At 39.5% G+C, this 26674-nt stretch overlaps 1 protein-coding gene across 1 annotated transcript; it reads right to left on the bottom strand.

Annotated features, from left to right (window-relative positions):
- Positions 1 to 480: 480 nt before the first annotated feature.
- On the bottom strand, positions 481 to 26266 carry Rnf149 (ring finger protein 149). The gene is made up of 7 exons (XM_090336349.1): positions 25797 to 26266; positions 14191 to 14441; positions 13238 to 13306; positions 10098 to 10180; positions 7360 to 7456; positions 4051 to 4249; positions 481 to 685 (listed from the first exon to the last, which is right to left on the bottom strand). Exons 1-7 carry the CDS (start codon positions 26239 to 26241, stop codon positions 642 to 644), a joined length of 1188 nt encoding a protein of 395 aa, XP_090192475.1. The 5' UTR covers positions 26242 to 26266; the 3' UTR covers positions 481 to 641.
- Between the last annotated feature and the right edge of the window lie 408 nt (positions 26267 to 26674).

The raw sequence follows: 26674 nt of genomic DNA, 5'->3' as shown, positions 1-26674 counted from the left end.
CCACAACTCCAAACAATGGAAAAGTATCCTGGGGAGATCCTAGGAGATCTGCTCCTATCAACATTTCTTTTTCAGACAGTGTGTCTTGCTTTTTGCTTATTCTGGATCCTCCTGCCTCGGCCTCCCAAAACTGGGATTACAGGATTTCTCCACTATACTTAGAAAGATTTCTTAACTCACAAGTTTAAAGGTCTAAAAAAGTCTTTCCTCCAGGGAAAGCCCATCTGATCAATTACTATTATTACACAATTCTACTTCAACTAATCTAAAAATAGATGTCTTGTGTTTAAAAAGCTTGAGAAATAGAATTAATCTTATTATTACAGTACCACAGTACCTAGTCTAGTATTCAGAAACAACACCCATCCTTTACATTAAAGTATCTTTCCTAGGTGTTGTCTTTTGTGACAGTCTAAAAAAAAAGTTTATTGTAAACACAGTATTTTAATACATAAATATATAAAGACTAATCAAAAGGTCTTTTTAAGAATAAACTATCTTCGCCCTTTGTTTATCAACCTGAAAGGTAAAATAATATACATTATTTTCAAGCATACAAACTATACACTAAAGTAAAAAAATAAAATGTCCTTTTGTTCAAGCCAAGGCTGTGTTGGTGATGCCATCAGTGAAGACGGGTGCTAGCAGGCTGGTCTTCCACACTGAGGGTCGCTCCGGCCAGCTTCTATAAAAAAGCACCAAAGCCACTCTTGATCAGCAAGTTGGTCAGCACATTCCAGACTTCAGTTATACAAACAAATTCACTCATTTGGACACAAACATTTAAATGAAACTGATACGCAAAAATGGCAACCTAGGGCTGGGAGTTTGGCCTAGTGGTTAAAGTGATTGCCTAGCATGCATGAAGACCCAGGTTCGATTCCTCGGTACCACATACATAGAAAAAAGCCGGAAGTGGTGCTGAGGCTCAAGTGGTAGAGCTCTAGCCTTGAGAAAGTCCAAGGACAGTGCTCAGGCCCTGAGCTCAAGCCCAGGACTGGCAAAAAAAAAAAAGGCAACCTATTGTTGACAAGAAAAACAGGGAACCACTTTCCTCTTATACAGGATAACAAGTTTTCTAGCACCAGCCAAGCCAGTATTATTTGATCAGCATGGTACCATGGAAGATGAAGTTTGGGCTCATAATACTAAGCCAAGGAACTATGGCTACACTGTCACCAATAAAAGCTCCAGCTAGAATTCACTAGCACTGTAACCGATTCTACAAGGGAGGGACTAATAGGTTATTATTCCATTTCATAGACAGCAGGAAGTGGGGAAGCTCAGGAGTACAAATTAGTGCAAAATTATTTCCGCAAAAGGTTTCTCCTGACTAGTAGTTCTAGACAAACAGCAAGTACTCTACTTTGTCAACTTAAAATTACCAATGAGTGTCTTAGTCCCTAAGGTTAAACTTGTTTTCCTAGCTTAAATTTTTTCTTTACTTTTAAAATTGGCAAAAACATACATTTAGGGCAATATATACCATATGGTAATATGATGTAATGTCCCGAATAGGTGTTATACATTGTGGAATGGATGAATCAAGATATTAACATAAACATCTCACAGAGTTACTCATTTGTTGTGAGAACAATTAAAAGTCTACATTTAGTTAATTTTCAAGTATGTAATGAACTTATAAACTATAGCTATCTTGTGCAATAGATCTCTCACTTAAGTTCTGTATGGTTTTATTAATATTACGCAGAATCAAATACTCTGAGCTCCTTAAGGATTGAAGGAGGTGGCCACATGGACTGTGCAGAATTCATAGTAGGGCTATATTCTCCAAGGCCCACCATTCGTACATAACACACACTGCTTTTCTAGTTGCTCCTGAGCAACTAGCAATGTTTTCCAGGCTCTAAGTGAGATGCATATTAGCCAAGTATTTGTATCAGCTTAAAATAACCAACTTTTCTAAATTAGTATTGCACAACTTAATGTTACATTATAAGGCAACACTTGAGGGAAAAAAGAAAGAGAAAATAAAAGTAAGCACTGGAGATTGGGATGGGCAAGAGGGATAACCTTCAGAGAGTTTCTCTTATTCTACTTTCTGTAAACATGGTCTTTTTATTGCTATTTACTACTCTGAGAGGACTTGCCTACCTAGGCTGATTTTAAACTGCAATCCTCAGCTCTTAAAGTCTCTTAATTAGCTAGAACTACAGGAATGAGCCACCTACGCCTGGCTTGAGTTTCTGTCTTTAAATCCTCAATTTACTGGTGTTCTATAAAATAATTTAGTTTTCTTTCTGGATTGCAATAGCAAATTCCACATTGGTATGCACTCTGGATCACTGTAACTGGATTCCTAAAAAAAAAAAAAATTATGATGCCTTGTGAGGTGGTCCAGTATCAGCTGGAGAAGAGAAAACAACACTCACAACATCAGCATTCTGTGAAATCCATTCTCCCTTCTTCTTTTACAATGGATTATTCTTCCTTCTGTACTAATTTAAAACTTAGGGGATCATTAGCCTTCAATTTCTATCTGCCTCACATATCCTTAACATGTTAAAAGACAAGCTCATTCAATTTGAACTGTACTGCTTTGGAAAAATACGCTTCCCATTTCTAGAAAGGCAAAATTAAAAATAGAAAGCATCAATTATTCCAAGTTACAATAATCTTTGTAACCTTAAACAAAAATGCATTTTCGTTCACTTGGCAAAATGATCTTAAAAGTATTCTTTAAATAACGTAGAGTAGCCCAGAAAAATTTAAAAACAACAAAGATGAGAGGATTTTCCCTGCCTCACAAATACCAAAGTTGGACATGTAGCTCACTGCACTGTTACTGTTAGTGTTCACTTAGTAGGGCTCTAGAGTCAACCTCCAGTAAGAAGAGAAAAATCATATAACCAGTATGCACTAACTACAAGATAAACGGTTAAACATTTGGGAAACAAAAATGAAGAGACTGTTTAAATCTTGCTTCATACCTTATGTGAATTCAAACTTAAATGTAGTCAGGCATGGAAAGGCAAGCCTGTTATCTCAGCACTTACGACAAGAGTCTTGATCATGAGTTTGAGGCCAGCCTGGGCTATACAGCAAAACCCTGACTCAAAAAAAAAATACTTGCAAATTATAGGTTAGTAGTTCCACGATCTTAGTTATAGATTTTCCTAATTTTTTTTTTGCCAGGCCTGGGCTTGAGTTCAGGGCCTGAGCCTTGTCCTTGGACTTTCTCAAGGCCAGAACTCTACCACTTGAGCCTCAGCACCACCTCCAGCCTTTTTCTATGTATGTAGTACCAAGGAATCGAACCTGGGTCTTTCATGTATGCTAGGCAAGCACACTACCAGTAGGCCAAACTCCTGACCCCTAAATTATCTTTCCGTTAAAGCAAAATTGAAAAAGAACAAGAAGTCAGAAGACATAAAAATGATAACTATCTTGTCAAATACAGAAGTTAAAGGATACAGAAATTGGGGAAACCAGGAGCAAAGTTCAGTAGCAGAATTTGTGCCTAGAACACACAGGACTTATGTCCATTTCTATCACCAAAAAGAAATTGGGAGAAATGTACAAAATATTCAAGAAAGATTATTTTCAATATACAAGATATCCAAAAATCAGTACAAAGAAATTAGCTGAGAGGAAGTTCAAGACTAGCCTTGTCTCAAAGAAAAAAAAAAAAGTTAGTATAGTCTCAGAAAAATAAGAACTAAAAAGATTAAAAATAAATATCCACCCCACAACAACAGAAAAGTAGTAAGGGATAAAATGAACAATTCATAAGAATTTACCAGCAAATATGTCCAATGCGATGATTTCAAAGTGATAATAATAAATGTCCATTTATACAAAGAACATCATACATTAAGTTTAAAAAGAAGGGCTACCCAACAGTGTATGGTGATGATGCCCTCATCATTGAACAGAGAACAATATCTAGAAAAGGACTGAATGTTGAAATGGTATCGCTAGCTGTGGGACTTTGGTTTTCAGTGGATTCCTAAATGCTCTTTTGCATTTTGTATTTCATCCAACTACTAAAGACATTAAATTTTTAAGAACAATCTTCCAGCTACCTACCTAGTAATGCTGTGTCTTCCCCTACATCTTCTTTCAAACTGGCAGGGCACTGTGGCACAGATTCACTAGTGGCAGCTGACAGTGGGCTGCTCATGCTGCTCCTGTCCTCATCCTGGAAGGTCACACTCAAATTCCCAGAAGAGACGCTGACAGGGACAGACTCTGGAGAGGGTAGCTCCTGTCCATCCTCAGGTTCTCCCTGGAGAACAGGAGAAAAGACATCATCCTAAACCACACAATCACTTTATCCTTGTCACCTTGATGCAATCCATTGTGATATCATTATTTCTCTACACTGAATCTGGCAGTGCAGTACACCAGTGTTTCTTTTATCCAACACCACCAGAAAAGGGATACTTCTCAACAAGCAGATTTCTAAGAGCTATGCCATCTTTTGTTCTCCTGAAGTCAATATTCCTTTCTTGATACAAACATCATTACCTTTTAAACTATTTACTGACAGAAAGTACAGCTTTCTCGGTTTCCTGTGGTCTTGCAAAGAGTACATGAGGCAGCCTTCTGCTTGCTTCTGGAAGAAGGAGCCCTATTCACTGCTTTGCACTCTTTCTACAGCACAGCTCTGGGGCTTACAGAGCAACAAGGCTGTTGAACAACAAAAGGCTTCAGATATTTGTTATTAAGTCAGTGCTGTATTCATTTTTCTGCTTAAAAATGGAGTAACATAACAAAAAGGAGGACCAACATCACTACACAAAGCCTTAACATTCAGGGGACACCTGAATGTTGATTAATGTCAAAGGCAAAGCTGTGTATGGGAAAATGATAAAATAGGTTGTGAGCATCTCACATCTCATCTCCGTCTTCTGGGCTCCCAAGTATTATTGGTCTCCTTTACTTGTGTTCTGCAACCTCCTCCTGCTTTCTCAACTGTAACACCCTGACACCAAGCACAGCTTTTCCTCACACTTGATACAACATCAACAAATCCTGGGACTATGGTATCACAATGTCCTATCTCCTGCTCAGCTCACCCAACCTGTTTATCTAATATCTGCCAAGCTTTACTCCCTGCCAGCCTCTCACCCCACAGGTGACCACCACAAACCTGGAATCTACATCCGCTTCTCTTCCAACATATGTTCCCTTCCTCTTCCCACTTCCATCACACAGCATGAGCTCCTCTTGGTACCTCATCTGCTGCTCTAGCCATACTAGCAATAATGTCCTGACATTAGTCCTAAAAGTGAAACCCTCAGGTCCTGGAGCAGAGGGGCAGTGCTGCATTGTCTTATCCATCTTTCTGTCTCCAGAGTCAAGTTTAGATCTAACATTTTAGATGGCTTTCATCAGTGCTTGTGGAATGGATGCAAACAGTGATAAATGGTGAAATGAACTGGTACAGGTACAAAGCAAAGGACTGTCTTAAGAGTTGATGTGCATGTCTGAGAGCAAGGCATGGCTGTTGAAAATATCCAATGCAGGGGCAAGGGGGCTGTTTGAAAAGATAGCATACTACCTAAAGACTAAAATATTAAAAGACAAGCAAATCTTTTAGCTTTAAAATTTCTGCCCTTCAAAAAAAAATCATGCACTGTGGTGACACATACCTTCTTAGTTTTCAGAAAATAACTTTAAAAAGGCAACTTAATCTTACCTAAAAGGAAGACTTAATTATTAATAAACAGAATATATATGGAACTGGCATGTGGCTGAAATGGTAGAACATCCGCTTAGTATTTGTCAAACTGAGTTCAAAGGCTAATATAACCAGATGGAAAACAAAAAGGCAGAAGAGCTATCTTTTCTAAAATAAAATCATTTAAGAATGAAAACCTCCAAAGGTCAGTGAAAATTTCTTTTTAATGTTTAGAAATAAAAAGCAAAGCTGTTTTTGTTTTCTTATTAGAGCTTCAAAGTACCTAACAAAGGAAGAAAGTTCTGAGACTTAGCCAAAAGATCAGTTCTCTGTGTTGTCATTTGTAATGCTGAACTTCAAGGATCAGACTCTTGTAAGACACAGTTCACAGCATTTCAGGAGCCATAAAGAAGTCTCTTAGTGTCTTCTGAAGGCAGGCTAAGCTAAAAAATGAGAGGAATTAGGCAGACCTGCAGTCTGGGAAGTTATAGTCTTGTTTCATAGGCCAATTCTTTAGTGGTGTCATTATAGAAAACCACATGGCTATGAAGAATTTCAGATGTATAAAATGATCATCTTAAAAAATTTCTCTGTAGTTTCTACAGAGAATCCTATTGACTAGCAATTATGTTTAGAAAAATTTGATGTTCAAGCTGTTTTTTTCTCCCAAAGATTTAAAGAACTATTTAATCAAGTTTTTGAGATATTAATATAATGATGAAGATTAAATAATTTTTTAAAACACTTAGAAAAATCAAATTTTCTTCTATGTCTTTCCTCTTTAAGCAAAGAAATTGGGCACTAGAATTATGTAAACTTGTGTTTGAAAGTTGGCTCTCTATAACTAGTGTGACCTGCAACAAGTCACTTAATTAGTCCCAGTTTAAGTTTCTAACCTAGAAGCTGTGCCTTCACACTAAGCCTGTACAGATCAAGTGGAAACAGCATGCAAGGCCTTCAGTAAGCACAGGGTTAGCTACTGTGAGCAGCACTTTTATTTTCCTCTGTGTCTCCTGAGAAATGTTCTTGACCATCAAAGCATTACAAACTAACGAGCACTGCTGAATTCTGAAATTGATGGACAGTGGGAATGAATATCAGGAAGTACTGGCTTTAGTTTTCTCATATGTAAAATATACACCCTAAGCCAGAAAATGTATGGGGTTCCTCATTTCACATTTTAGGATTTTTTGCATAAAAATTAGCATTTCTATGTAGTTTAATATAAAAAAATATTGTGTTAAGTAACTATAAACTCTGACAAACATCCTGATGTATTATTCTATCTTAAATTTAAGTTCCAAACTTTCCTGGACTAATTTGATTTTTTTTTTTTTTTTGGTGCTACTACTAGGGACTGAACTCAGGGACTTGTGCTCTTGCTTGGTTTTTTCACTCTGTCACTCACTCTGACACTTACTACTACTTGAACCATACCTCTATTTTTGGCTGGTTAATCAGAGGTAAGAATCTCTTGGGATTTGTCTGCTGGCTGGCTTCAAATTGGAACTATCATCAGATCTTGACTTCCAGAGTAGCTAGCATTTTACTTGGCAATAATTCATTTTTAATATAGGAAACTGTTTTTGAAGAAACATAAGCATATTAGAAGGACCATTTCACTTATTCCTTTTGCCTCTGGTCAATAATAAAATCAGATCACTTGGGAAAAACAGGGGCAGAGATCGAATATAAACAGAAATGCAACAAACCCAATATCCCAGGGCTTTGATGACATCAAGTTTACACATTGGACATGTTCGGTGATCCAAAAGCCATGGGTCAATGCATATTCTATGAAAAATATGCCTAAAAGAATTAAGTATGTGTTAATGTTTTAAAAGTAAATGTTTATATATCTTATAAAGGAAATAAGACAATTTACCAACTTAATCCTTCAATACCAGTTAGCCAATGTCAAATCAACACTGCAGTTTAGTCACTTAAGTTATTATCTATTCTATCTTCCAGTTAAATGGAATTTAGGATTTCAGTGAAATTTTCTCTACATAAAAATGGCATGTCTTATTTGTACTACATGCCAGGTACACATTTTTATATGCCTTAATAAGTTAACATTTTGAAAATAAATGTGGCATACATGAGAAAATAAAATAATAACTTAGTATCTTGAATGAGTCCATAACACAATACAGTAAGATATTAACAATCATCTTTAGAGGCAGACTTACAAAACACTTACTTTCCCTCTTACACATTTTTATATACTTTTTTCTGTAATGAATACCTATCATCAAAATTTTTATTTGGGAACTGGTCCTGGAGCTTGAATTCAGGGCCTGGTCATTTGCTGCCTAAAACTGTTTTTTGCTCAAGGATAGCACTCTACCACTTGAGCCACAGCTTTATATTTCACACCTTCTTGGTGGTTTATTTGAGATAAGACTCTCATGGACTTAGGAAAGTCCTGGCTGGCTTTGAACCTCAACCCTTAGATCTCAGCCTCTTGAGTACAGGCATGAGTCATCAGTACCCAACCTATCATCAGATTTTTATTTATTTATTATTTACTTATTAGTGCCATCCTCACAGCTGAATTCAGGGCCTAGGTACCATCTCCGAGTTTTTGTGCTCAAAGTTAGCACTCAACTACTTGAGCTATATCTTCATTCAATCTTTTGGTAGATAATTAGAGGTTAAGAGTCTCACAGATTTTCCTGTTCGAGCTGGCTTTGAACCACTGGCCTCAGATCTCAGTTTCCTGAGTAGCAAGGATAACAGGCATTGTCGGCTGGTTGTTTATCTATATCACAACCTGCTTCCAGTTGACACACACTATGTTCACAATTTGCCAGGCAGAGAATGTATCTAGTAAGTGTTCATTATAACTAGGGTCCTTTCAAAATCTTTTCTTCAGAATAAATAAATCTACCAGTGCAATTAAAAATAACAATTCCACCCACCCGCCTTTTTTTGTGCTGGTCCTGGGGCTAAAACTCAAAGCCTAAGCACTGAGCTTATTTTGCTCAAGGATAGCACTTTACCACTTGAGCCACAGCTTCACTTCTAGCTTTCTTTAGGCACTTTAGTAGATATAAGAATCTGGCTAAAAATGCCAATTCTTAATCACCTAATAATCTAGATCAACCTGTCTTTTGACCTTTTCATCCTCAAACCCAAACTTAATGATCCAAAAGAGTAATTTTATAAAAATAACTAAACAATAACTAAATAAAAACAAATTGGCTCTACTGGAGAATTTGCTATGTAAAGCTCAGGAAAGAATGTGGAAGAGTCAAAACCCTAATTATTAGGTAAGAAAATATACATTGCAACACATGTGCATTTGAAAATCATGTAAAAATCCCAGCTTAGCTATCAGCACATACTTAGCTCGTGAACAGCATCCTGAGTATCATTTGTAATTAAAGACCTGCCCTACCCAGCCTAGAGAATGGTTTTGTTTTTCTACTTTCACAATTTCCTACAGGACAGAATCAACTTATACTGACCCTAATTCACTTAAGTATTTATTGTGCCAACCCCATATAAATGCTGAAGTTTTAACCAACATATTAAACCCAGGAAACTTTTTTGGTTGTTTGTTGGTCATAGGGCTTGAATTCTGGGCCTGGGTGCTGTCCTGAGCTCTTCTGCTCAAGGCTACTGCCCTACCCCTTGAGGCACAGCACCACTTCGGGTTTTCTAGTGGTTAACGGGAGACAGGAGTCTTGCTATCTTTGGTGCCCAGGCTGGCTTTGAGCCATGATCCAAATCTCAGCCTCCTGAGTAAGGTGACTTTAATACAGTTGCTTTATTTCCTTCAGAGTGCCAAGAACTTATTCTACTATAAAGAACATACATAGCTAAAATACTCTCTGCAAACAAAGCAAAAGCTTAGTTATAGTAATTTTTTGCTTCCAAAAATGTGTAGTATAACTGAAAATGACCAGAGTTAAAATACCTAATTTCTGTAATCAAACCTTTCGGCTAAAATAGCAATTCTTTTTTAAAGAAGCCTATTATTAAAAAAGGAAGTTGCAACTGCCTGTTGCCAAAAACTGAACCTGAATTACTATAACTTAAATATAGAAAAAATATTTATTTTATACAGCCTCGAAAGAAATGCAAACCCAGCAGGGAAATAACAGTCAGGCCTCTCTACCCTGGTTCCTCAATGGTCTGGCTTCTGCTTTTTTCCTATCACAGCATTTTCTGCATTGTTAAATATATAATGGTTTCCTAGGATTTCAATGAAGCTTGCTTCAGGCTTCTAAGCCAATTTATGACTAGGATGTATAATGAGTCTTAATGGTCACCTAAGATCTAAAAAGAGCCTTGAAGATCATATGAAAGCCAAAGTATTTTTTCTGAAAGAGATGATCAAAGATAGCAAGAAGTTCATATGAAGAAAAGATGGGGAATTCTTGTCAGAATCCTAACACCTGTCAAGCAATTTTGCTCATCTCAGTGGGTAAAAAGAACGTACTTGCATGGCAGGATTCTGATAACATCCTTTACTTTAAAATTTTCAATGCACACTGCACAATTCTCTGCATCAATATCGATTCCCTGTAAGAGTAGGAAAGAGATTAATATACAGAACATTATTGATAAATATACTACACTGTGACTAGAACAATGATGAATTCTATACTGACTGGAACAACCTAAAAAACCAACAGAGAAAATTATTCCGTTTTTTGTTTTGTTTTGTTTTTTTTTGTGGGTCATGGAGCTTAAACTCTGGGCCTGGGCACTGTCCCTGAGCTCTTCAGCTCAAAGCTACTGCCCTACCCCTTGAGCCACAGCCCCACTTCCTGTTTCCTGGTGATTAATTGGAGATAAGAATCTCACATTCTTTAGTGCTCGGACTGGCTTAGAACCACTATCCTCAGATCTCAGCCTCCTGAGTAGCTAGGATTACAGGCGTAAGCCATGACACCCAGCTTTATACTTTATATATTTTTTCTTATTCCTACCAAGCAATTATCTAAGGAATCTGAATAAAAGGAAAAGAAAAATCCAACATCTGTCTAATTAGGCATTAAAAATACATAAGTATTAAACACTAAGTGTTTAAAAAAAAAAACAAATATGTGGTTGGGAGTTTGGCCTTATGGTAGATTGCCTAGCATGCATGAAGACCCAGGTTCAATTCCTTGGTACCACATACATAGAAAAAAAGCCAGAAGTGGTGCTGTAGCTCAAGTGGTAGAGCTCTAGCCTTGAGAATGTCCAAGGACAATGCTCAAACCCTGAGTTCAAGCCTCAAGACTGGCAATAAATAAATAAATAAATAAATAAATAAATAAATAAATAAAAATAAATAAATAAATAAATAAATAAATAAATAAATATAGGGCTTATGGATGGGTCAAGTGGTATTGCTGTCTAGCAAATATGAAGCTTTGAATTCAAACTACAGTACCATGCTCCCCGCTAAAGAGGTTGGAGGAATGGTTCAAGTAGTAGAGTGTTTTCCTAGTAACTGAGAGAGATTCTGAGTTCAATCCTCACTGACAAACTTTCTGTGTGTGTGTGTGTGTGTGTGTGTGTGTTAATCTTAGAGCTTGATCTCAGGGTCTAGATGCTGTCTGTTAAGGCTAGCAGTCAACCACTTGAGCCACAGTTCTACTTCTGACTTTTTAGTGGGTAATTGGAGGTAAGAAAAGTCTCACTTATTTTCCTAACCATGCTGGCTTTAAACTATGATCCTCAGATCTCAGCCTCCTGAGTAACTAAGAATTACTGGTGTGAACCATCTGTACCTGGAAATGTTCTATTTTTAAGAATTTATAGGTCACAGATCTTTTCTGTGGACTCAACTCTCCTCACTTCTCTGGGCAACCTCTAGATCTAAGCACTTGGGTCCTGTTCTATCAACCAAAGCAGCCAGGGCCAGAGTGGTCATCTGACCCAAGTCAGGCTGGGTTCTGAGACCACTATAGGTTCAGAAACATTAGCAAGTCATTTGATGACACACAGATATACCATCCTTATTATTTTAAAGCCTGCTTAGCCATAAGGAAGCAGTAAAAGTTTAGTTTTGTATTTAAATATAATTATCAAAGACTGCATTAAATTACTTTTATAACAGTATTTTAAATTACACGATGCAACAAAAATACTTTCACTTATCATGCTATGCAAGAATGAGGAGATCATTCTCAAAATCTCTAATTACCTGCCAAGTTTTTAATGTTACCACAAGGGAGTTCAAAAGCAAGAAAAATTAAAAAACAAAACAAAACACCAGTTTTTAGAACTAAGATGAAGACTGGGGAAAACATTTTATTTCTTAACATGTTTAAATGTAAACCAGAATATCCTTGTACATATTTCTCCCACCCCCGCTATGGACCTCCTAAACTATTATTTCAACAAACTTAATAAAACAATCCCTGGTAACAGATTTTCAAAAGTTCTATCTGGAGCTGGGCTGAGTATCCTAGATACTCAGGAGGCTGAGATCTGAGGATCATGGTTCAAAGCCAGCACAGGCAGGAAAGTCCATGAGACTCTTATCTCCAATTAATCAACAGAAAACCAGAAGTGATGCTGTGGCTCAAGAGGCAGAGGACTAGCCTTGAGCTGAAGAGTTAGTTCAGGGACAGCACCCAGGCCCAGAGTTCAAGCCTCATGACCCCACCCCCTGAAAAAAAATGCATAGTAAAAAATTGGTATCTTGCACAAAGTATTAAAATTCCACTGTACCACAATGTGAAAGTTATTAGGAAAGGAATGGTAGCCACCAACATAATTCCAAGAGTAGGAATATTAAGCTATAAGCCATTAATATCAGATTCCAAATTTTTTAAACTCAAAGGTCTGCAATTTAGTATGTCACTTTTACTTTAATAATTTAAGTACAACAGAGGAATAAATAAAACATAAGTACAATTTCTTTTTTTGAGGAGGAATGAAGACTAGAGGATGGAAAATACTAAGGATGGAAATTCCTAAGTCTCAAGTTGAGTAAGTAAGGCTAAATGAGATAAAGTGAAAATAACTCAACCAAGCCACTGCAAGGTAGTTCAGCTAGCAACACTTCATAGCACAAAAGATAGTACAAGAATGACAACTACTACACATTTCTAAAACAACTCACCTTACTTTTTCTTTTTTGGAGGGTGGAAGCAATATTGTAATCCAGGAACTTGTGTATGCCAAGCACATGCTCTATCACAGAGCTGGAGCTCCAACCCCTTTACTTTACTCATTAGATTCAAATAGCCATATATGACCAGTGACTGTCATAGTAGATAGCTATAGGTGCCACTATTCTGGAAGGCTTGTTTTTTTATTTAATTTTATTTTATTATTAAATATAATATTTAATTTTAATTTCTTTTCATTTTGTCTCCCTTAGATTTATTAAAGTGTAATTGACAAAAATTATATATATATATTGGGGCCAGGAGCATGGCCCGGAAGGCTCTTTATCATGGCATTTCTGCCAATCTTTTAAAATAAGCACATTCATGAAAGTTAATACTAATTTAAATTCGACAAAGCTCCATATACTCATTAGTGTACTAGAAGGAAGTATTTCTCAAACTAAACACACTGTCTAGTTATAAGTTATAAGCAAAAAACACCCACAACAAAGCATCATGAAAGTATTACCTTTTCTCCTTGCTTCACTGTATGAAGTGGAAGCTGGCCAATAACTTTCTTAGTTTCCTTCCTACGGCCCTTGGGAAGAAAGGTATTATTGGAAATTTTAAATAATTATTTTTTAAAAGTCAGACATAATATAAACAAACACATGGAGTAAAATTTCTAAGAAAAGCAAATGACTACTACAAAATAACTTAAGCAAACAAACACCCTTAAATAAACATCTTAAGCTCTTTTCCAAGCAGATCTTACTGCAGCTTAGGTTGACCTCAAACTCATTATCTTTTTGCCTCAGCCATCCCAGTGTTGGGATTACAGGCGTATGCTATCATATCCAGCTTATTTTAAGTGTTAATACAGACAACGTTAATATCACTTAAGCTCTTTTTTTAAATTAAGAATATTTATTTTAAGCCAGGCACTTAATGGCTTATGCCTATAGTTCTAGCTACCCGGGAGGTTAAGATCTGGATTACAGTGGTAGAGAAGTACAGACTCCATCTTCAAAATAACCAGCGAAGAGAAATGCTGGAGGTAGGTATGGCTCAAGAGATTCTATGTAGAATGCTAACCTTAAAGAGAAAAAGCCAAGCTTGAATGTGAGGTTCTGAGTTCAAGCCCCTATACTGATATATACACACAAAAAGTCATAATAAATAGAGAGCGGTGGCTCACGCCTTTAATCCTAGCTATTCAGGAGGCTCGTGGTTCTAAGCCAGCAGGGCACTAAAGAACATGGCTCAAGGGGTAGCATGGTAACCTTGAGCTAAAGAGTTCAGGGACAGCAATCAGGCCCAGAGTTCAAACCCCATGACCCACAAAAAAAAAAAAAACAAAAAAACAAAGTCATAATATATACATCAGTATCCTAAGCAAAAATAAAATTAATGTAGCCAAATATAATTGAATATATATGAACTATCTTTTTATATGCAAAACTAATAGTTATCCATAATTACCTGACTTCCAAACTGTGACCCCGTGTATAGGAAACGCTGTATATAATAAAATATTAACCAGGCTAAGGAGATAATCATCATCGTGATGAATGCAATGGCCACAAACACCACAGACTGACCGCTGATAAACTCCTGCATGTGCCGGGTGCCAATCCCTATGGTCATTTTCACTGGAATTCCTCTTCGCACCAAATCCAAAATTTCTCGTCCTTTTGGGTAGCTAATCATAATAACCACTATACTTCCCGTACCTGAAGAAAAGAAGAAAAAAAATCAACATAAAGGATACAAAATAAGAGAAAGTTATGTTCATTATTACATACTTAAAAGTGCCAATAAAGGGGGCCAGGAGTTTGGCCTAGTGGTAGAGTGCTTGCCTAGTATACACGAATACCCGGGTTCGATTCCTCAGTACCACATACACAGAAAAAAGCCATAAGCGGTGCTGAGGCTCAAGTGGTAGAGCTCTAGCCTTGAGAAAGTCCAAGGACAGTGCTTAAGCCCTGAGCCCAAGACCAAGACTGGCAAAAAAAAAAAAAAAAAAAAAAAAAAAAAAGATTCTCAAAAAAAAAAAAAAGTGCCAATAAAGTGGCTTATTTTCAAGAAAAGTGGCAGTTACCAAAACAGGTTTTAAAAGAAAAGACTGAGGGCCGGGAATTTGGCCTCGTGGTAGAGCGCTTGCCTAGCATGCACGAAGATCCGGGTTCGATTCCTCGGTACCACATACATAGAAAAAAGCCATAAGCGGTGCTGAGGCTCAAGTGGTAGAGCTCTTGCCTTGAGAAAGTCCAAGGACAGTGCACAGGCTCTGAGCTCAAGCCCAGGACTGGCACAAAAAAAAAAAAAAAAAAAAAAAGACTGATTGCAGTAGGAAGAGTAGAATAAATCACTCAGTACTATCCAACAAATAGCAAGAACAGGATTCAATTTGAAAGGTGAATTCTACCTTTAAGGAGTAATACTAATGGCATTTCAGTTGTTCCACAGGGACTGGGGATGTAACTCTTGCCTAGCATTCCTGGGTTGCATCCCCAGCACTGCAAGAAAATAAAAACAAAACAAAACAAAACAGAAAGCACAAACCAGGCACTGGTGGCTCATGCCTACAATTCTAGCTACACAAGAAGAAATCTTGTTGAAATCTGAGGATCATGGTTCAAAGCTAGAAGGTGATTATTTCCAATTAACCTCCAAAAAGCTGGAAGTAGAATGTGGCTCAAGTGGTAGAATGTTAGCCTTGAGGAAACAAGATCAAGGACAGTGGCCAGGCCCTGTGTTCAAGCCCCAGAATCTGACCAAAAAAACCCCAACAAAATAGACAAACAAAAAGCATTACTATTTCACAACTTGTCAAAAGGAAAAAATATGATTATCTTAAAATTATTTCTAAGCTAACACAGACATGCACACACAAAAAGCAGAGGGTGGAACACTACTGGAGTTTGAACTAAAGGCCTTACACTTAGTAGGCAGTTACTCTACCATGAGCCACACCTCCAGTCTCCTTTCGCTTCAGTTATTTTTGGGATACAGTGTCACTTTACGTCAAGGCCAATTTTGGGCTTTGATTCTCTTACTTATGCTTCCTTTTATTGCTGGGAATGACAGGTGCATGCCACTGCACCAGTCACTATGCTTCCTTCATATTAGAATAACAGGTGCATGCCACTGAACCCAGTTATTGATTGGGATAGTCTCATAAGCTTTTATGCCCCAAGTGGTCAAGAACCCCCCCCCAATCTCTGCCTAAGTAGGAAATAGTATAGGCTTGAACCATTATGCCTAGCCCAAATGATTTTTCAAAAGAAGCTAAACTGAAACATGATGTAAAAATTAACCCTTTAAGCTGGGCATGGTGGCTCATGCCTGTAATCCAAGCTTCTCAGGAGGCTGAGATCTGAGGATCACGGTCCAAAGTCATGGGCACGTAAGTCTGTGAGTGAGACTCTTACCTCCAACTAACCACCAGAAAACCGCAAGTGGTACTGTGGCTCAAGGATCAGGGCAGTAGCAGTGTAACTGAAAAGCTTGGAGACAACACCCAGGCCGAATTCAAATCCCACAACTCACCAAAAAAAAAGAATTAAAAAAAAAAAAGGAACCCTTTAATGAACACAATTCAGTGGTTTCAAATATACTGACAAAGGTGTGCAAACATCACTACCATCTAATTCCTAACATTTCCATCACCCCGATTTTAACTAGGAAAACTTTTAGCACAAAAGGAAACAAACATATAAAATGGCAAAAACTAAAGTTTGATATTGGCAAATTACATACAACTTGTCACTCTCACATATTGCTATAGGAGTGAATGATTCCTCTTACTGGGGGTCGGGGGAAAAAAGACAATGGCCATCCAAAAACTTAAATGCGTATTTCTACAACCTAGCAATTCTGTATCTAGGATCTTAAGTGTACATACATACTTATGCATGAACTCAATAAACTATTGTTGGTTTCTGCTAGCTTGCTTCCCTCCCTCCCTTAGTGTACCAATAATGTTGCACTTGCTAAGCAAGTGCTTTGCCACTGAGCTACATCCCAGTCCAAGACTCTACTCTTGCTAAGCAGATATGCTACTGCTAAGTCACATCTCCAGCCAGTCAGCCTGCCTATCTATCTGTCTATCCACCCATCTACCTACTTTTTTAGAATTCTGTGAAGGATTTTTATTATCAAAATAAGATATCCTAATAGAAGACATAAATTATCATAATTTCAGACTCTAGGACATGTCCATAACATCAGTTCTTATGTAGGACATATTTGCATGTGTCAAGACTGACCTGACATATCCATCCTAGAAATACAAAAGCAGTTGCTCTAGTTTCTTTCCTCAGCACAGCATATATTGTATAAATGTGGGAGGCTCCTTTTGTGAAAAATATTTTCATATAGAAAAATTTCAATGTTTTCATTTTCTCCCCCAAAATTTGCGGTCCTAATTTGAACAGGGAAAACAAGTTAAAGTTATGTTCATTTCACATCACTCTAAAAACTACAACTATATCTATAATCAACTTTTAAAAGTCTAGGAGTGTAGCTCAGGAGTATAGTTTAGTGGTAGGACCCCTGCCTACTACGTGTGAAGTCCTTCCTGTAATTTATGATATGGGGATTCTCACTGGCCATCAGGACATGATCCTCATATTTGGCACAGTTGTCTTGGTCATGGAGTCCTCAATGACATCATCACAGCTGAATGCCTGAGATGGTACAACCAATGTGCTACCTTGTCTGTATAAGACATTCTCCCTATGGGCCTCGGAAGCTCAAAGGCAGGTACTTTTGTTATCCTGAAGCACTGAAGGATTGAGATCCACGTGCTTTTCCTATATAGATTTGGGGGCTGAATGCCTGCCATCATAGTGAAATGCTGTGACACCTAGGCTGAAAGATATTACTAAAGAAACTGCTAGTGCAAATTAGCAAAGCAGCTCTGACAGAGTTCACCTAGATAAGTGTTCATTCCTCATATGTTTCTTTCATCTGCTATTTTTCCTTCTGTTTTTGCCATCACAATCTAAATGCCCATGAAAAAGGAAATATGAATATATATATATATATACACACTCATACATATTAGTATGTATATGTAGGATGAAGCCCTAAGTACTGATAGTACTCAAAATAGTTAAACAGGCAAAGCTGTGTGGACACCGTACTACCATTACAAATCTCCAAGGAGCTACCACATCAATACAGATGACCTCTGCAAGTCTACAGAAGAGTCTGGGATCATGACCACCTTCTCCAGGGAGATGAGCCAATGGCTGCAGGATGAAGTGGGAGTCTTTCTTCACATAGGAGAAATTCCATACCATCTGCACATATTACCTAATCAAACAAGAACTTTAAAAATACACATTGTTCTGTGAAATTACACTGACAGCACACTATTATACTGTTTTATTGTTGAAAGAAATTTAATCTGTAGCACATCTACTGTGTATCTCAGCCATTGGGATTTAGTTACTGAAACATCAGAAGGGCGTTCTTCTAAGGTGACTGCTGAAAAGCTAGCCCTGTGACACCTCCCACTCTCCACCTAAATGTCCCCCTCATCTAGAATTGTAGTTCCTCAGCATTTGTGCACACTATCTTGCTACCCAGCACTGGGGAGAGACAATACAAGGTAAGTATTTTCCATCTGTAGGAAAATAAATATTCAGTATATGTACAGCAACCCTGAATAGTTATAAATCACCTACAATTATGACACTCTGTAAGTTAAAAGATGGTTTTCATGTGGTCCTAAGACTTGAATTCAGGGCCTTGTTAGGCAGGGATTCTACCATTTGTGTCATGACTCTAGCAAAAAGTCTTATTAGTAAAAGCAGAAACCACGGTATAATTGAGCACTTATTTTTACATCTTAGTTAAAATGTTTCATGCTATGCTTATTGCTTAGTTCAATTTCTGGCACTGTTTTGGCAAGTTCTTTGTGAGATAATAGAGAAAAAAAATTGAAAGCATTTCCAATATTTACTGAATATTCAGCAGAGACCATATTATGTAATACCCTACACAGCAAAATCATCATGGAGTTGCTTAATGTCATACACTATGTGGAAAGTCAGTTCTAAGGGTCTGAAGACCCAGGTTGAAGAGAATAGTACCCTGTACCCTTTCCATAAGAAATATAGCTTCAGAGCGAGGTAAAGCTGGTTCAAATCTCACTTAGTGATGCACTGATGGCTGAGGATGTTTCTTTATCTATAACTGAGAATCAATCTAATGTGGTGAGTCACTTATTTAACAAAGCAAGGAGAGTAACAAAGGTGATAATCTTATCTGGGGTAGAGGATATCTTTTCCCTGGAATGAACATTTATGCTACATTTTTTTTTGGGGGGGGGGCTCAGTTGTGGGCTTGAACTCTGGGCCTGGGCACTTTCCCTGAGCTCTTCAGCTCAAGGCTACCACCCTACCCTTTGAGCCAAGTGCTACTTCCCATTTTCTAGTAGTCAATTGGAGATAAGAATCTCAGTCTTAACAGCGTGGTGGCTCACGCCTGTAATCCTAGCTACTCAGGAAGATGAGATCTGAGAGTTGAGGTTCAAAGCCAGCCCAGGCACTAAAGACCAAGAGACTCTTATCTCCAATTAACCTCTAGAAAATGGGAAGTAGGGCTGTGGCTCAAGGGATAGGGTGGTAGCCTTGAGCTGAAGAGCTCAGGGACAGCGTCCAGGCCGAATTCAAACCCCATGACCCACAAAAAAAAAGAGTCTCACAGTATTTAGTGCCCAGGCTGGCTTTGAACCATAATCTTCAGATCTCAGCCTCCTGAGTAGCTAGGATTACAGGCGTAAGCCACTGTGCCTGACTTATGCTACATTTTCAAGGGCAGGAAAAGTTTACTTAGGAAACAGGAACTTCTCTAGGCTGTGAACTCACTATAAACATTTATTTGGGATGGTACTGGTTCCATTTGACAGTGACTAAAATATACATAAAGCCCTTTGTTGCACAAATGATAAGTAAATGAAATGAGAGGAGAGTGATTAGTAAACACCTAAAATCTCAATACTAGGGGTTGAAGGAATGGGTCCTGACACAGTGACTACTGGAAGAACAACCTCATCTGAAAATATCTGTAATAGCCATCTAAAATTTCTCACTTAGAAAATTAACTTTAGCTCACTGAGTTAAATGACAATGTATTAAAAGCTGGGGCTGGGATGAGGATTAAAAAGTTCATTACACAATAATCAGGATCATATAACTAGAAAAAGATCCTTTCCAAGACCTATTTTAAACTGATAAGGTTCAAGAATGCTGACTCTACCCTATGACTGATATATTTTTATAAAACATTTTGGGATGCCAAGCATGGTGGTACATACCTGTAATCCCAACTGCTTGGGACAGTAAGGCAATACCTTTTTCACAAAAATGTGTTTAAGGACAGCTTGGGTAACACAACTTTGTCTCAAAAAGAGTTAAAAAGGGGCCAGGAGTATAGCCTAATGGTAGAGTGCTTGCCTAGCATGCACAAAGCCCTGGGTTCAACTTCTCAGTACTACATACACAGAAAAGGCTGGAAGTGGTGCTATGGCTTAAGTGGTAGAGTACTAGCCTTGAGAAAGCCCAAGGACAGAGCTCAGGCCCTGGTGCATTACTTTACTGCCTTTCTAGCCAATCCTACACAGCTAACCTGGCTCAAGTTATTTTATACAATTCAAAGTTAATACACATGAGAGCAAATATCAGCTTATTTTTAAGCTGTGGTGAATTTTAATAAAAGTGACCAATTTTTTCACAAAAGGTATAAAGACTTGAAGCAGAAGAGATAAAATCCTTGGACAACTTTTATCTTCCCCAGGCCTGTGTCTCTCAGTCTTGCTGAACTATAAAAGGTTATCTTGCACAATCCCTCCCCCACGATGGAACTCATACACCTCCCTACTAATCAGAATGACTCCTTGAGGGCAGTTTCTGTTTTATTTCTGTCTTACATCTAGCACAATGTCACTGCCCACAGTGACTATAAACCTATTCATTGAAAAACAGATATCAAATATAGTATTTTTAGCAAGCAAAATTACTAGTAACCTAATTTCAAATTTTCCAGTGCCAAAAATAAAATGGCATTCACTTCCTTTTCCATTTTCTGTGTTCCCCTTACCACCTTGCCAAAACAAATAAACAAATGATAACAAATTCAGATTTGGCTGTTTCAAAATTCAGCAGTAACAAGGGAGCCTAGCACACTATTTCTCCTGGTGAAGAAAAGATTTTAAACTTCAACATTCTCTTGAAGATGATAACTACTGAAATATTTAAAATAGTGGACTTTATTTCTGATCTAGCAAACTAACTCACGTACGTAAAAATCACATCGGAAAGTTATAGTGACAGAATCACCTGAATTTTCAAGTTTTCTTTTTTCTAGTAACTTAGCTGCCAAATTCTGGCTATTCCTATTCCCAGCCTGGAGAATTTCCAGTCAAATCTCAAATATTTAGGGCAAGTTCAACTCCAGGCTGTGCAACTGTCCTGGAGTTTCCTTTTTATACACATGAAAATCTCTTTCTATGCCTCTCCCCTCACTAACAAATACTACCTATTTTTTTTAATTAGGTTTTATAGCCTAATTTCATTTCATCAAGAAATGAAAGCCCACAGAAGGGTTTCTGCATGAACAATTAATCTGAAAAGCTGGCTTATTTTCCAGGGCTATTGTTGAGATGACCTACTAAGGATAATTATAGCTGGAGAAATAGTACAAAATGTAAATGTCTTGCAAATTTGAAACCATTATACAGACTTCAGGATTGGCTACAGTGAGTTAGAAGGAAACCACATTCTCTTTTCTTTCTATAGGGTGAGACCTTGTTTCAAAAGTAAATCAAAACAATTTCAGGTGTGTTGATTACTGAACCATCTTACTGGGAATCCTGCATCTTTCCCAGATGCGTTACTTCATCTTAGACCTTGAGCCTTTTGCAATGCTATTCTGGCTGCTGAGAAGTTCTACTCATTCTTATGAATAAATGCTACAAATTTCCCCTGTCAACTATAACTTTTCCTTCAAAACTGAATCTTTCTAGGTGTCCTAAAACCCCCACCCTCTGTGAGGTATACATCTTAAATTCAAATCTAAGTTTTTGATAATTTATTCACTTATAAAAGACTATATACCATGCTCTGTCAAATTACAATACATCTCTCTCAATATGTGACCTTTCCAAAGTCTTACACATCTTTGAAACCTCCTATGCCCCATCCCAACTCTACCCTTCCTACAAACATAAGCCTTGCCAGTTATTTGGCATTCATTAAACAACTGCTCAAGTGTCGTTCTTGAAAGAGTTCACCAAGATTCAGCTATGAAAGCATCCTCTTTATCAACCCACAATCAAACATAGCTAGGACTAAACATGCCACTATATGACACAGTCTCTCTAACTTTTGGCTTCAAACACAATCCTTACATTTCTGCCTCCTGTAAAACTGGAATTACAGATGGTTAGCTCTACATTAGGCTAAGTCATGATTTTTTTAAAAGCTACAATGAAATATTGATTTAAATTCAACAGTGATCTAGTAATCTTAAGATACGCAATAGATACTCTATTTAACAAGTATCCACCACTAACTACTTTGTAGAAATCCAGTGTTACATATGAACAGTGAGAGGCTGAGTCAGGTTTTCCTGACTCCAGCAACATCTGACTAAATATAGGAAACATAAGCCTTAGCAGCCCGAGGTTCTACAAAAATATTCATCCCAAATTCAAATAGACCATGTCAAAACTGGTTCCTCTCACCTTTATTCTATTCTCAAGTTACAGCTGTACCTTGTATATGTTATATTTTTTATTGTTATTGGTAGTGGGGCTTGAATTTGGGGCCTGGGCTTTGTCCCTGAGCTCTTTTGCGCAATGCTAGTGCTCTACCACTTTCAGCCACAGCCCCACTTCTGGTTTTCTGTTTGTTAACTGGAGATAAAACCCTCCAACCAGTTTTGAACTGTGATCCTCAGATCTCGGCCTCATGAGTAGCTTAGATTATAGGGATGAGCCCATTAACGTTCGGCTTGTATAATGTATGTGTCTGGAGCAAGTTCTATAAGGAAGCACTTCCCATTTCTGCAGCCACCACCATGGTATTGGCCCTTCTATATACGGGAATACACTCTAACTGAAACTCTATTTCTACCAGTCATACCTCTACCAAATTAATCTAAGGTCAGTGGTTCAAAGTGCTGAGTAATTTTGTCCTTCTCACTTCCTGAGCATTTTGCAACATTTAAAGACACTGGCCCTCAAAATTGTGAGAGCTAAAGGGAATGGGAGGCAAGAATGCAGTCAAACATCTTATAATGCACGAAACAGACACTACTATAGCAATTATCTGAATATATGGGTCACCATTTAATCTGGGCCAGGTCTTAAATTCTTTAAGTATCAGTTTCCTCATCTGTACAATGAGATAAATATCTCTTTGAAAGAGTTGTGCAGAAAATTAAGTAAGTCACTGCAAGCAGAATGCTGAACACAATGTCTACACAACATATATTTTCACACAAAACCAAATGAAATATTTTTTCAATGTTTCTTGTGGAGAAGAGAGGAAGTATCTCAAACAGACTTTTTCTCATGCTCAGAGGAGGACTGGAGGCTGATAATAAATCAGAGCACTGAAACAAAGTATTTCATATGACTATCAAAAGAAATTATGGTGGGAAGGTGCTTGAATAAATTACATGCCAATAATACCAGCAAGAAAGGTTGCCGAATGAACAATGGTTAAAACAAGTGACATTCACTTGATTGAAAACTGAAATAGGTAGATTAAGAAAATTGTAGGCTTAGGAACCAGTTATTAAAAAGAAAGAGGCTGTGTTAAGAAGTATGTACACCTAGCATCTGGGCAACATGGCTCACTGATCTCTTCATTAACACAACTACTCATCTTGTGAACTCTGTGGTTAGAATCTACCTTAAATTCCAGGACTTTTCATCATGAGTCCTGTGGAAATATGGCTTGGGCACAATGACAATCGGGTCAATTTGCAATCCCTGGAGTAATACACTAATACGTCGAGCCCAATGCCACTACATAGACATCTGCACTCATCCCCACTTGCTACTGTTTTGAAGCCAAACTTCAGCAATTTTATTTCTTTATTTACCCTCAACAATTTCTCAGGACTGGCCTTCTTGATTTCTCAAAGACCCATTTCTCCAGTCCCCTCTTCTTTTCTTCCTCATTTTGGGGTCCTAACAGATCACTTCACCCAACTTCAAGAACCCCTTACCATCTCCTACCCACTCCTTTCTCCTGCTCCTACAGTTTGAGCCCATTGTTCTGCCTCCCCCAACTCTCTAGTTAGCTACATTGGAGCCCCCCACTTCCCCACCTCCCATCTGGCTACCATTCCCAACACTGTATTAAACTAGCCAAAATCAATCTAAACTTTTCTGCAAAACGTCATTCTACAGTTAACTTCTAAACTCAGTCACATAACCAAAACACCCTAAAAACAAAACAACAACAACAAAAAAAACAGAAGTACAGTACAGGAAAAGGGATGTACAGCTTAGTTAACAGCAGAAATTTAGAAAACAATTTTTGCCAGTCCTGGGGCTTGAACTCACCACTTCCTGCTATTTCTGTGTATGTGGTACCTAGGAATTGAACCCAGGACTTATGCATGCTAGGCAAGCACTCTACTCAGAGACCACACTCCTGACCTTAGTAAACAAATTTTTTGTGGGGGGAGGGATTATGGGGTTTTACTCGGCCTGGGTTTTGTCCCTGAGCTCGTCAGTTCAAGGTTACCACTCTACCTCTGGGCCTGGGAGTTGTCCCTGAGTTCTTCAACTCAAGGCTACCACCCGACATTGAGCCAAGCCCCACTTCCCGTTTTCTAGAGGTTAACTGGAGCTAAGAGTCTCAGGTCCTTTTGTGCCCAGGCTGGCTTTGAACCCTGATCCTCAGATCTCAGCCTCCTGAGTAGCTAGGATTCTAGGCGTGAGCTTCTGCACTAGAAAACAATTTTAAACAAAGGAAGTTTGGTCTGAGTCAATTACGTTGTGGGTAAAGGTAAGGTGATCTTAAAAGGCACAACAATTTACTCCGATTCCCAACTCAGTTCTAAGAAGGGGTTATTTCCCAAAATAATCCTTCAACCCTCATTACTGTATTAAGATGTAACCTGCTGTTTGTCCCTGAGACTAGTATGTGTAGAATGGGTCTCCTGGCAAAGAAATAGTAAGGCCTTTTCTTGAATCAAAACACAGTTAAGCTTCAGATTTCACATAAACCCAAAGTCGAGTCAGAGTTACAAACCTATATTTTAGCAAGGGAGAAAATTCACAGAATTAAAGGTCAGGTTTCCCGAGCCAAAAGCATAGAAAACTCAGGATAACCTCAAGGGAGGAGGGGGGAGGGCAGGGGCCGGTGGCTCACACCTGCAATCCTAAATGCTCAAGAAGCTGAGATCTGAGGATTCAAATCCAGCCGGAGCAGTAAAGTTCGTGAGACTCTTACCTCCAACTAATCACCAAAAAACTAGAAGTGGGAGCCGGGAGTTTGGCCGAGTGGTTAAAGTGCTTGCCTACCATGCACGAAGGCCCGGGTTCAATTCCTCGGTACCACATACATAGAAAAAAACTGGAAGTGGTGCTGAGGCTCTAGCCTTGAGGAAAGCCCCAGGGACAGTGCTGGACCCTAAGTTCAGTCCCCAAGACTGGGAAAAAAAAAAAGACTAGAAGTCAATCTGCCATTCAAGTGTTAGCCTTGAGCGAAAAAGCTAAGGGACAGTACCTGGGGCCGGTTCAAGTCCAGTACACCACACACACAGCCATCAAGGAAGGTGAGGAAACCCGCGTGCCTCTAAGTCATCTTTTCTAATTCACTTCCTCCCCTCCCACCCAAGTCTGGAAAGGCGGATACAAAGGCAGGGCCCCCGGTGGAAGCACACACAGTCTGCCTGGTGTACGGCTTCAGCTGGGAGATCTCCCCTCCAGTTAGACACAGCGCGCAGCCCCCCTCCCCCCAAACGGAACAAAACAAGACAAAAAACCACCCCCAAACTCGAAGACCGTCCAGAGGGCGCCGGGCCCTCGCGGGCCTCCCGCCCGGGCGGCTCACCCGCGTGGGACATGGGCGCCGTGACGTTCCCGTAGGTCTCCTCGTTGTACACCACTATGGCCGAGGCGTTCCTCCGCGCCGCCACCAGCACCTTGTCCCTGAAGGTGCAGCCCCCGCGCGCCACCAGGGCGACCCAGGGCGCCACTCCCCGGCTGCCCGGCGCGAAGAAGCGCGTGTCGGGCGCGCAGCCCTCGGGGTCTCCGCCCGGAGCGCCCACCAGGCCCTGCGCGGCCTCCTTGGGCGAGTTGTCTCCGAAGCGGCCGCTCTCCGACACGCTCCACACGGTCTGGTTGGTCAGCGGGTCCACGTACTCGAGGCCCACCACGGCGGAGAACCACTCGAGCGCCTGGCTCCGAGACCCCGGCGCGCACAGGGCCAGGGCCAGCAGCGCCAGCGCGCCTCCGGCTCGAACGTCGGCCTCGGGCCGCCGCCGCCGCCACGCCATGGCCGCGCCGGTCGGCTGAAGAGAGACCGAGGAGTCGGCGAGGGCGAGCGCGCGCGTCCGCTAGGCCCCGCTCGGATCCACTGACGAGGACCAGCCCGGGGCCTGCGGATCCAAAGACTGCAGGCGGCTGGGGGCGGAGCCGCGGCGCACGCGCACCTGGTGGGGCGGGACGACGTCGGGGGCGGGGACTGTGTTGGCACCGCCCCCCGCCCGGATGAAAGACAGGCGTTGCACAGCGACCGAGATTCCACGCCTCCCGGGCGGGAGCCCCAAATTGTGTGCCACCGGACGCCGAGCGCCCCGAGGGTGGGGACGCTGGGGGAAACTGGCAGGCCAGTAAAGATTGTATTTTTGAAAGTGTGGGGGGATGCTCCCTTGATGGCTCGTGTAATCCCACTACTCAGGAGGCTGAGACGTGAGGATTACAGGTTCG

This window comes from Megascapheus bottae, chromosome 7, assembly GCF_031878675.1.
Source record: "Megascapheus bottae isolate mThoBot1 chromosome 7, mThoBot2.hap1, whole genome shotgun sequence".
Taxonomy (NCBI): Eukaryota; Metazoa; Chordata; class Mammalia; order Rodentia; family Geomyidae; genus Megascapheus; species Megascapheus bottae.
Note: the sequence above shows the minus strand (reverse complement) of the source record. Positions and strands in the feature narration are given on the sequence as shown.

Excerpts from the sequence above, each read along its gene's own strand:
- Rnf149 (XM_090336349.1), bottom strand. The coding sequence starts at position 26,241 with ATGGCGTGGCGGCGGCGGCGGCCCGAGGCCGACGTTCGAGCCGGAGGC. Across the intron at positions 10,181-13,237 it reads CAGTGAAGCAAGGAGAAAAG|GGAATCGATATTGATGCAGA; the intron begins GTAATACTTTCA and ends CTACTCTTACAG. Across the intron at positions 4,250-7,359 it reads TCAAAGCCCTGGGATATTGG|GGAGAACCTGAGGATGGACA; the intron begins GTTTGTTGCATT and ends CCTGTTCTCCAG.